The sequence below is a fragment of the Pogoniulus pusillus genome, chromosome 39 (assembly GCF_015220805.1).
Source record: "Pogoniulus pusillus isolate bPogPus1 chromosome 39, bPogPus1.pri, whole genome shotgun sequence".
NCBI lineage: Eukaryota > Metazoa > Chordata > Aves > Piciformes > Lybiidae > Pogoniulus > Pogoniulus pusillus.
In genome coordinates, this window is record NC_087302.1 from 4,941,579 (window position 1) to 4,953,491 (window position 11,913).

An 11,913-nucleotide genomic window follows, 5' to 3' on the forward strand; every position below is an offset into this window, starting at 1 on the left:
TGCTTGGGAAGATGAGAGAGGGGCAAAGCCGTTTGGAAAGGGAAGCTTCATCTCTAAGCTTATTTATGTGCTGGAGGAGGGGGTTGTGTGCAGCTCTGGGGCTTGTTCTGTGCCTCCTGCCCAGCTGCAGCTCCCCTTCAGCCCTCATGCCATCGGTCCCTGCAGGCGTCGAGCCCCTCTGCAGGGTCAGTCCTGCCCTCAGTCCCTGCAGGCATCGAGCCCCTCTGCAGGGCCAGTCCTGCCCTCAGTCCCTGCAGGCATCGAGCCCCTCTGCAGGGTCAGTCCTGCCCTCAGTCCCTGCAGGCATCGAGCCCCTCTGCAGGGCCAGTCCTGCCCTCAGTCCCTGCAGGCATCGAGCCCCTCTGCAGGGTCAGTCCTGCCCTCAGTCCCTGCAGGCATCGAGCCCCTCTGCAGGGTCAGTCCTGCCCTCAGTCCCTGCAGGCATCGAGCCCCTCTGCAGGGCCAGTCCTGCCCTCAGTCCCTGCAGGCATCGAGCCCCTCTGCAGGGTCAGTCCTGCCCTCAGTCCCTGCAGGCATCGAGCCCCTCTGCAGGGCCAGTCCTGCCCTCAGTCCCTGCAGGCATCGAGCCCCTCTGCAGGGTCAGTCCTGCCCTCAGTCCCTGCAGGCATCGAGCCCCTCTGCAGGGCCAGTCCTGCCCTCAGTCCCTGCAGGCATCGAGCCCCTCTGCAGGGTCAGTCCTGCCCTCAGTCCCTGCAGGCATCGAGCCCCTCTGCAGGGTCAGTCCTGCCCTCAGTCCCTGCAGGCATCGAGCCCCTCTGCAGGGTCAGTCCTGCCCTCAGTCCCTGCAGGCATCGAGCCCCTCTGCAGGGTCAGTCCTGCCTTCAGTCCCTGCAGGCATCGAGCCCCTCTGCAGGGTCAGTCCTGACCTCTCTAATGCTGGGCATGAAGGAGGTTGAGTCCCAGAGCCTGGCTAAAGCTAAAAGTCCCCTAGACACCCCTCACACTCCACCTCACCACCCTCCTCCCTGACACCACCACCTCCAAAACTGCTGCTGGGGCATTTCCATCAGCAGCATCCCCCCTCTGAGGAGGGGACCTCCTCCTCTGCTGCCTTTCTGCAGGAGAAATGGAAAGAAAAGCCTCATTGTGCCATCTCCAGCACAGGGTGACACCAGCACACACCCCCAGCACCCAAATCTGCCCAGGTGATGCTGCAGAAGCAGCTGGAAGAGCTGCAGTGACCTGTTACTAGTTGTGGGTGGCCCTGCTGAGAGCAGGGGGGGTTGGACAAGATGACCTTTGAGGGTGCCCTCCAACCTGGTGCAATCTGTGAACCTCTAATTGCCCAAACTTTGGCTTTTTCCTGTCAAAAGCAGAGTTTTCTCTCTGGCAAACACTGCTGCCCTCCACCAAAGACTTTAATCTGCTGGGCAAGGTGCTCCTCCTCCCCCCCTCCCCCTCTCCCTGTAGAAATCCTGCAGCAGACTTGCAGCAGCCACCAGAGCCATTCACATTTGCATGCTTCAAGGATTATTTTGATGATGATGATGATGATTATGAAGCAAAAGGCTGTGTTGCAACATGTTCCTTGTCACCCAGAACAGGGAAGTGGAAACACCAGTTATTTAAAGCCATGCTAGGATGGAGAGCAAGCAGATGAGCCAGGAAGTGGAGAGGTTGTTGAGCCCCAGCTGGGAGCTGTTACAAAAGGGAACATGTGGCCTGAAGAGCAAATCAGCAGAAGCAGCAGCTCCTGGGAGCTCCCAGCCAGCTCTGCTGGCCTGCAGCAGAAGTGAAGAGATGGGAATGTGGCACGTTGGGAGCATTGCAGCAGCAGCCCAAGATGCTGCCCAAGCTTTGTGGCAGCTGGTGAGTGAGGCTTTGGGTGCTTGTGGAAGGGTTGGCTGGGGTTGTGCTGGCTGGTGCAGCAAACAGGGTCAGGTTCATGCTGGTTTAAGTCAAGCTGTGCTTTAGAGCTGAGCTGGCATTAAGAGAGGGAGGGAGTTACACCCAGAGGTATTATTTTATTGCATGTTCAAAGGCAGTGAGAATGAGGACAGGACAGGGATGTCCTCCAGGAGAGGGCAAATGAGAGCTTTGTGACAGCAGCACAAGGACTTAAACAGAATAAAATCATCCAGGCAGGGGTTGGAAGGGACCTGTGGAGTCCAATCCTCCTGTCAAAGCAGGATGACCTAGGGCAGGTCACACAGGAACACATCCAGGTGGGTCTTGAAAGCCTGCAGAGGAGACTCCACAACTTCTTTGGGCAGTCTGCTCCAGGGCTCCAGTACCCTCACAGCAAAAGCTTGTCCTAAGGTTGAGGTGGAGCTTCCTGGGTTCCAGTGTATGGGCAGAGGCCAATGGGATGAGATTGAAGAAGCCAAGTGCAGGGTTCTACACTTTGGCCACAACAACCCCAAGCAGTGCCACAGGCTGGGGCCAGAGTGGCTGAGAGCAGCCAGGCAGAGAGGGAGCTGGGGGTGCTGGGAGAGAGGAGCTGCAGAGGAGGCAGCAGTGCCCAGGTGGGCAGCAGAGCCAATGGCATCCTGGGCTGGCTCAGGAGCAGTGTGGGCAGCAGGACAAGGGAGGTTCTTCTGCCCCTGTGCTCAGCACTGCTCAGGCCACCCCTGCAGTGCTGTGTCCAGTTCTGGGCTCCTTCATTGTAGAGAGATGTTGAGGTGCTGGAAGGTGTTGAGAGAAGGGCAGCAAGGCTGGGGAGGGGCCTGGAGCACAGCCCTGTGAGGAGAGGCTGAGGGAGCTGGGGGGGTGCAGCCTGCAGCAGAGGAGGCTCAGGGCAGAGCTCATTGCTGCCTGCAGCTGCCTGCAGGGAGGCTGTAGCCAGGTGGGGTTGGGCTCTGCTGCCAGGCAGCCAGCAACAGAAGAAGGGGACACAGCCTCAAGCTGTGCCAGGGCAGGTCTAGGCTGGATGTGAGGAGGAAGTTGTTGTCAGAGAGAGTGATTGGCATTGGAATGGGCTGCCCAGGGAGGTGGTGGAGTGGCTGTGGCTGGAGGTGTTGCAGCCAAGCCTGGCTGGGGCACTTAGTGCCATGGTGTGGTTGGTTGGGCAGGGCTGGGTGCTAGGTTGGGCTGGCTGAGCTTGGAGCTCTCTGCCAACCTGCTTGATTCTAGGACTCTAGAGCTATCCAAACACAAAGAATCAAGGCTATTGCTCTTCCAAAGCCACCTCTTACTCAAACTGAATGAGCTTGGAGGTCTCTTCCAATCTTGTTGCTTCTATGACTCTGTGCATTGCTTCTCATCCTGTCAGAGGACACCACTGACAAGAGCCTGACCCCTTCCTGTTGCCCTCCACCCTTCAGATAGTCATAAACACCACTGAGCTCCCCTCTCAGCCTGCTCTTGCTTCCCCTCTCAAAGAGCTTGCTGCCTGCAGGGCTCTGCCTAGGTCAGGTAGATGTCATGATCCATTAGGAGAAGTTTTGAGCCTCTCTGAATCAGCTGCCTGGGAACAACCTCTTCTTTCTTTGTTCCTCTTCCTCCATCAAATAGAAATAGCTCCAACCCAACACGAAGTGTGACTTCATATCTGTGGCATGAAGCATATGCCAGCAGCCAAATGCTGCAGAGAAAACTACAGAAAGCTGTGAAAGGACTTTGGCATCTCTCACAGACCTGCCATGCCTCACCCTGTCCATAAACAGAAGGAGACAAATGATTCAGCCCTGGCCCCGGAGGAAACTCATCCAAAAGGCACTGCTGATAAGGTGCCTGCTCATGCAGGGATGTTTGTTTGCCTCTGTGGGACTGTTGAGCACTTTCCTTTGGCCAAATTGTGTGTGCAGGTGGATGATGCCAAAGGCTGGGTGGTGGGGAGCTGCCATTACAGACTGAGAGACATGATTAACTCTTTGTCTGCCTGGGAACTGGGGAGGGAACTCCATCTGTTGTCTCTGCTTTGCAGAATAGAGGGGATCTAAGAGCAGGGAGGTTGGAGTTAGATGATCTCTGAGGTCTCTTCCAGCCTAAACCATTCTATGATTAGGAAGAAGTCCTCTGTGGCTAAGCCAATGATCTTCACTGAGTGAAGTGCAGATGTGGGGGCTGGAGGCACAGTTACTCACTGGGCTGCAGCAAAAGCAGAGTGGCCAGCAGGTTAAAGGAGGGGATTCTGTCCCTCTGCTCTGCTCTAGTGAGACCCCACCTGCAGGACTGTGTCCAGAGCTGGAGCTCTGCCACACAAAAATATCATGGAACTCCTGGAGAGGGTCCAGAGGAGGATGTGAAGATGATCAGAGGAATGAAGCACGGCTGCTGTGAGGACAGACAGGGAGTTGGGTCCATTCAGCCTGGAGAAGCCTCCAGGGAGACCTCAGGACAGCCCTCCAGTACCTGAACAGGCTACAGGAGAGCTGAGGAGAGGCTTTTGACAGTGATAGAATCACAGAATCAGGGTTGGAAGGGAGCACAAGGAGCAGCCAGTCCCAACCCCCCTGCCATGCCCAGGGACACCCTACCCTAGAGCAGGCTGCACACAGCCTCAGCCAGCCTGGCCTCAAACACCTCCAGCCATGGGGCCTCAACCCCCTCCCTGGGCAACCCATTCCAGCCTCTCACCACTCTCCTGCTCAACAACTTCCTCCTCACCTCCAGCCTCACTCTCCCCACCTCCAGCTTTGCTCCATCCCCCCCACTCCTGACACTCCCTCACAGCCCCAGAAGTCCCTCCCCAGCTTTTTTTGTAGCCCACTTCAGATCCTGGCAGGCCACAAGAAGGTCCCCTGGGAGCCTCCTCTGCTCCAGCCTGCACAGCCCCAACTCTTTCAGGCTGTGCTCACAGCAGAGCTGCTGCAGCCTCTGAGCATCCTCCTGGCCCTGCTCTGGGCCTCTCTCACTTCCCCCAAAGGCTTGAACTAAAAACACTGGACAAGGACAATCCAATCTTGAACAACCCAATTTTATTTCTTCTCCTATTGTATTCTCTGCTCCAGAAAGCAGACTCAGAGCAGTGGAGGCAAAAAACCCCAAAGCAAACAGCATTGATTTCAACCAGTTTCAAGTCCTTCTCTTCTGCCCAGCCCTGAGCAGAGCAGAACCCCCTGGCAGGTTTGCAGCTGGGTGCACAGCTCCAGTTCAACCACAGCCAGACAGTTAATTTGTACCATTAAGGAGCTGTAATTTTCCAAATGGCAAGGTGAAAACTGTTTTTGCTCCTCTTATTAAGGAGTTTCCTTGCCAGGGAGAGGTTTCTAAGGCTTACCCCGGGGTGGGTTTGTGCAAAAGAGGAGCCAGAATCATTCTCTGATGCTCTTTGTGCTGTGGGCAGCAAAATCTGCCTGGTGCAGATGCTTCAGCAGTTTGTGTGTCAGTCTGAGGTCTCCAGACCTCCATCTGGAGTTGGAGTTCTGTGTTTGAAGCTATCAGGAGAGGAAATTCTGTGCTTTCTTCATTTGTACCTGCCCCTTTCTCCTGCTCAGAAGTCAAGAAGGGAAAATAGATGATGCTGCTTGGGAGCAAAATAGGTATGGAAATCATAGAATCAAGCAGGTTGGAAGAGAGCTCCAAGCTCAGCCAGCCCAACCTAGCACCCAGCCCTGCCCAACCAACCACACCATGGCACTAAGTGCCCCAGCCAGGCTTGGCTGCAACACCTCCAGCCACAGCCACTCCACCACCTCCCTGGGCAGCCCATTCCAGTGCCAATCACTCTCTCTGACAACAACTTCCTAACAACATCCAGCCTAGACCTGCCCTGGCACAGCTTGAGGCTGCGTCCCCTTCTTCTGTCCCTGCCTGCCTGGCAGCAGAGCCCAACCCCACCTGGCTACAGCCTCCCTGCAGGCAGCTGCAGGCAGCAATGAGCTCTGCCCTGAGCCTCCTCTGCTGTAGGCTGCACCCCCCCAGCTCCCTCAGCCTCTCCTCACAGGGCTCTGCTCCAGGCCCCTCCCCAGCCTTGCTGCCTTTCTCCAAACACCTTCCAGCACCTCAACAGCTCTCTGCAATTCAGGAGCCCAGAACTGGACACAGCACTCCAGGGGTGGCCTGAGCAGTGCTGAGCACAGGGGCACAAGAACCTCCCTTGTCCTGCTGCCCACACTGCTCCTGAGCCAGCCCAGGATGCCATTGGCTCTGCTGCCCACCTGGGCACTGCTGCCTCCTCTGCAGCTCCTCTCTGCCAGCACTCCCAGCTCCCTCTCTGCCTGGCTGCTCTCAGCCACTCTGTCCCCAGCCTGTGGCACTGCTTGGGGTTGTTGTGGCCAAAGTGCAGAACCTGGCAATTAGACTTGTTGACACTCATGGCACAGGACTGCACCCATCTGTTCAGCCTGTCCAGGTCCCTCTGCAGACCCCTCCTGCCCTCTAACAGACCCACTCATGCTCTCCCAACTTGGTGTTCTCTGCAAACTCACTGCTGGAGCACTCAATCCCCTCAACCACATCATCAGTGAAGATATAAAACAGGCCTGGGCCCAGCACTGATCCCTGGGGCACACCACTAGTGCCAGCTGCCAACTGAATGTGGCACCATTCACCAGCCAGTTCTTAACCCAGCATGGCTTAGGTTGGAATATTGGCCAGGTTGGATGAGGCCTTGAGCAGCTCCCTCCCATGGCAGGGAGGTTGGAGCAGATGATCTCTGAGGTCCTTTCCAACTTGAGCCATTCTGTGTCTGCAGAGCTCTTGGCTTTTCTTTTGGGAAAGAAGGAATTTAGTGCTGGTGAAAGGGGCAGAGTGGCACCAGGAAACCAGAGTTTGGCACTGAACTGCAGAGGTTGGTCAAACAATCCCCAGTAGCCAGCTTTTCCCACCCCAGTAACCAGCTCTTCCCATCAAGCACATCCCCAAGGCAGCAATTTTCTTTTCCAGAGGCCATTTAGCACCTCCAGCCCACAGGTCACTCATTCAGCAAGGAATTTAATGCTTACTTTACATTCAGATAGGAATAAAACTAATGCCAAGGGCATAATCTATATCTTAAGGGCCTTTGGGACTGGTTTGGACAGGTGACACTTCCTTACCAGTGCCTCAGCCTGGCCCACAACACCCCAAGCCAATGGACTGGTAGCAAGAGGCTGTTTTGGTGGATAGTTAAGGGTTGGTAATAAATCACAACCCCCTGCCAAGAGGCATTAACCTCCTCCCAACCTTTAAAATAAGGGAGTTGTACTTGAAATGTCTCCATCTCTTAATCTGAGCAGGTTTGGTTGGCAGATGTTAGGAGAATCACATTGTTGGGTCTTTTTGACTCAAGGTCAGCATCAAAAGTTCTTTGTCCTTTGGTAGTTGGTCAGGGGGGGTCCCCAGAGCAGCAGCCCCTCTCCCAAGGGGGCACCACTGCAGCAGCCCCTTCCCAGGGGTGGGCATTTCCAGCAGCAGCCTCTTCCCATGGGGACACCACAGCAGCAGCCCCTTCCCAGGGGGAGCATTTCCAGCAGCAGCCTCTTCCCATGGGGACACCACAGCAGCAGCCCCTTTCCAGGGGGGGCATTTCCAGCAGCAGCCCCTTCCCAGGAGGGGCTACCAGAGCAGTTCAGTCGAGAGTTTTTAACCAAAGAGTTTTTTATTGTTCCTAGGCAACAAAAGAAAACACCAAGCAGTGATTACAGCCACAATCTCCCTCCAACAGAACCCATTCTCTGTTAGTCCATTTCCTATGCAAACCTGACACAGCAAAGCTAAACACTCTGGGGCTCAAAAAACCTCATTTGAACAACACTGCAATGGAGAAATCCCTCCTAAAAAATGCTTTCTCTTTCCTTTTAAACACTTCCAGAACTCCATCCAGGATCCAAAGCTAAAAGCTAAGTGTTGCTCCCCAAAACCAAGGCATTTGCAAAACATGGCAGACAATAAATAGTTCTCTCAAAGCCATCCCCCACCCCCCCCCAAACTCAGTCACTTCATACCCCTTCTCCTGAGGTAGGTTTTTATGTCCATTTTACAGCTGGCAAAGGGTGAGGATCAACTCCCCTGTCTTGAGGTGCTTTATAACCTCTTCAGTGGTGAAAGCTGAGAGCACCACAGTTGTCTTGATTTCACTCCCAGCCACTGTTTCATCTCAAGTAGTTCCAGCACAGTGTAATCTTCAAGTTCCTTTGAGCTGTTTCCTTAGGCTTCTAAGCATCAGCTTCTAGAGGGTTGCTTTTAATGTTGGGGTTTGGTGAGGGCTTCTTTTTTTGCCCCCTTTTAATGACAGGCTAAAAGCAAAGCAGGTTTTAAGACTTTGGGAGCTAAGTGGCTCTAGAGGAAACTCCCAACAGTGCTCATGTCTGGTTTAATACTGAATTCCAAAGAAACCTGGTCCACAGTGCTCTCAGTGATTCTGTTCCTTATACTTCAAGTCTCGATTCAGCAAAGCACTTAGGTAATGATGTTCCTTCCTTGAGAAGATCCCTCCTGTATTTCTTCAGGGAGCCTCTGCTGAGAACTTCAGTGAAAGAAGTGGGTTTGCTGTGGGTATTTTGGTTTTCTTTAAGCCAGAACAGAGGAAATCCTTTAAAGGTTCCACTTGGGAAGTGGATTTCTTTCTGCCTCAGACTCAGCTTTTTTGTTTTGCTCCCTAGCAGAGTGTGAGGAAGGTGACTCAAAAGTGTAACAGCAACGTGGTAGGCTAAAAACTAGTCTAAAATGCACTAAAAGAAGTGTGTGTTGCAGGCATTTCAAAGAGAACAAAACGAAGACAAATCCCCTTCAGTAATATGCACCTTTTCAGCACCTCAAAAGCACTTCTCCTCAAGCCTCACAACCCCACCGTGAGGTAAGAGATACTATAAACCGGTTTCAACTTCCCTGATAGCAAACAGCAGGAGAAGCAGAGCAGCTCAGGCAGCTTCTTTTGTCTTGAAACTTCAACAGCACCTTTCATTATCAGAATTAAGAGCCTTGCCACTGAACAGTCACTGGTGACAAATCAAAACGCGTTAAGGCAGAAAGCAGATGAAGAAAACTTCGAAGCCTTCCCTTCTGGGTGTCCCTCTTCAAACAGGTCGACCCTTTTGTTATCAGGAAAGAGTTGAGAACTACACCTATTAAAGTGCTAATTGACGGTGTCTGGAATCTGGTTGAGCTTAGTCACTCCGAGAGAGCTGCCCCAGAGAGCAGCTCTACCCAAATCTGCTTAAAGGCATTTCAAACATGCAAACGAAGTCATTTGCAGGCTTACTCTTCTTCCTCCCTCCCTCGCTCAGAATTTCAGACACCACGATGAAGAAGAACCCGAAGTATTTCAAGACACATGCCAATGTGCTGATGCAGTGTAAACACACCTGGGGTGGGGGGGGGTTGATAAGTTATTCTTTCAAGCAACTAAAAAAAAACTACCTACAGAGGATTAATGACTTTATTCAACACTTAACCACCTACTTAGTTATTTGAAGGCTAACCTTAAAGCTTAGAGGCCATTTCTTTCTCTAAAGCCAGGACTTCACACAAACAACACAAAAGTCTACTCCTGATGCTAACAGGGCAGCTTTGGAGACACTCTTCCTGTGCCATCAAATGAGCAGAGTCTAACTTGCAGGATAAGTAATGCTGAGTTTCCCAAACCCTTAGCTTGTCTTAATCACCCTGAAAGCAGAACACGGAGGGAATAATTCAGCAGGTTACAGAGGCTGGATTCGAAGCTAGTGTTGAACAAGCCGAGGGCTGTGAGTCTGCTCAGATGATGCACACAAAGAGAAGGTTCTTTCAGCAATCAGCTTTTAGCTGCCAGCACAAACCACCTGCCCCGAGTACCTAGAGATCACCATGCCAGAAGATTCCTATTCCAGATCCATCAGCAGAGTGCTTAACCATACCAAACCTGTGTGTGCCTGGGCCACCCTTTCCATTTGCTTTTCAAGCTTTGTGAATGGAATTTCAGAGGATTACATAGAGCTTTATCAGGAAACCCAGGATTTCATCCTGGATTGGTGAGGTAGTCGATGCAACCATCCTCATGCAGGCGTCACACCTCTCCAAAGTTGGTGTGTCCAGTCTCCTTGGCATGTTCTCTGGCTTCCACTTGTCCAGTCAATCCCTTCTGGCACACCATGCACCTCAGCGTGAAGTGATTCACGTCGGTGAACTGCCTCTTCCTCCTGGCTTCATCAGCCAGCTCCAGGGCTTGTGCAAGAACAACGTCATCAGCGGTAGAGAAAATGGTCTGGGGAGGAACGTCCGTGCCAGGGATCTTCCTCTCGAGTGGATCATAATGAATCCCATCGTAAATCAAGAGGACTCTCTTGCTGTAGCCAGCGTCCTCCCCGAAGCGGTCGATGCGGACCGTCTGCGTGTCCACCACACAGATCTCACACTGGTAAAACTTGGATAAGATGGACACCTCGATGGCTCCTCCCCAAGTCTCCTCCTTTCGGATCCAGTCACAGTATTCCCTGTTTGTTTTCCCTAGGACCGCCTCGCAGTAAGCCTCGGGATCGCTGGCCACGATCTGGGCGATGAGGCTGCGCATCTCCGGAGGGCAGCCCGGGTCGTACACGCCTCCCTCCACCACGTAGTAGATGCTGGTGAAGAGGCAGGAGTTGTCTGCTGGAACAACCCTCCTGGCCAGCACAGGCACAGCTTCCCTCAGCGAGTGAGACATGGTTCTCTTGGCAACTACAGGCGAGTCAGGCTTGGGGTTGGAAGTGTCCTCTTCAACGATGAGAGTGTCGCCTGTCAAACACAGGAGGAGGGAGCAGTGAGGGGAAGGCGCAGATGGGCCTATAGAGATGCTGCTGCCCCCAGCACAGAGCCACGTGGATGTGCTGCCTGCTTCCCTACAACCACAGAACGCCCTAGGGTGGAAGGGACCTTCAAAGGTCATCTCGCCCAGCCCCCAGCAGCACTGCTCAGGCCACACCTGGAGTGCTGTGTCCAGTTCTGGGCCACTCAATTCAAGAGAGATGCTGAGGTGCTGGAAGCTGTCCAGAGAAGGGCAACAAAGCTGGTGAGGGGCCTGGAATACAAACCCTATGAGGAGAGGCTGAGGGAGCTGGGGGGGTGCAGCCTGCAGCAGAGGAGGCTCAGGGGTGACCTCATTGCGGTCTACAACTACCTGCAGGGAGGCTGTAGCCAGGTGGGGGTGGGCTCTTCTCCCAGGCAACCAGCAATAGAACAAGGGGACACAGTCTCAAGTTGTGCCAGGGCAGGTCTAGGCTGGATGTTAGGAGGAAGTTGTTGGCAGAGAGAGTGATTGGCACTGGAATGGGCTGCCCAGGGAGGTGGTGGAGGCACCGTCCCTGGAGGTCCTCAAGAAAAGCCTGGATGAGGCACTCGGTGCCATGGTCTGGTTGACTGGCTAGGGCTGGGTGCTAGGTTGGGCTGGCTGAGCTTGGAGCTCTCTGCCAACCTGCCTGACTCTATGAATATCCTGGCGGCAAAGAGCCACAGCCGCCGGTGGCACCTCGCTGGCCGAGCGCTGGGTTCCCGTGTACTCACCTCGAGTGTCACCAGTCCCTGCCTCCCGTCAGCCCCGGCCTTTAGTCTCCGGACCCCCCGGGACGCAGCAAAACCACCACCGGCGCTCCTGGCGAGCAGGCAGTGCTCCCGAGCCGGGTGTTGACAGCTGCCCGCAGCAGGAAGAACCGGCCCGGCCGCCGCCACCGAGGGGCGTGCTGGGCCGCAGCCTCTTCTAATTAACTTAATTGCAGCCGGCGCACCGGCAGAAGCCATAAAGCGCCGGCGCCAGTCCCCACCCCCAAAAGGCGCAGACTCACGGCTCCCGCCCGGCCCTCACCCGAGTGGATCCCGAGGTCACCGAGCCTCCTTTCACCGTCGCTAAGGTCCAGGCTCCGCGGCGGGAAACCCAAGAGGAGGCGCTGAGCCGCGGCGGGGACGCCAGTGAGGGCAGCCAGGGTGGCCTGCATGTCGCGGAGGCGAGAGTGGGCGGTGAGGCCGGGCAGCGGCTGGGTGCCGCTCCGGGCCTTGCAGCGCAGCCGCAGCATCCTCGGCGGGGCCGCCCCGCGCCGCCGCCGCCACCGACCGGGAGCCGCTGCCGCTCCCGCCCACTCT

The 11,913-nt window shown here is 54.7% G+C and overlaps 1 protein-coding gene across 1 annotated transcript; it reads right to left on the bottom strand.

Annotated features, from left to right (window-relative positions):
• Nucleotides 1–9,196: 9,196 nt before the first annotated feature.
• YOD1 (YOD1 deubiquitinase) lies at nt 9,197–11,876 on the bottom strand. Its single transcript, XM_064173891.1, has 2 exons — nt 11,639–11,876; nt 9,197–10,575 (listed from the first exon to the last, which is right to left on the bottom strand). Exons 1-2 carry the CDS (start codon nt 11,844–11,846, stop codon nt 9,869–9,871), a joined length of 915 nt encoding a protein of 304 aa, XP_064029961.1. The 5' UTR covers nt 11,847–11,876; the 3' UTR covers nt 9,197–9,868.
• Nucleotides 11,877–11,913: the final 37 nt, after the last annotated feature.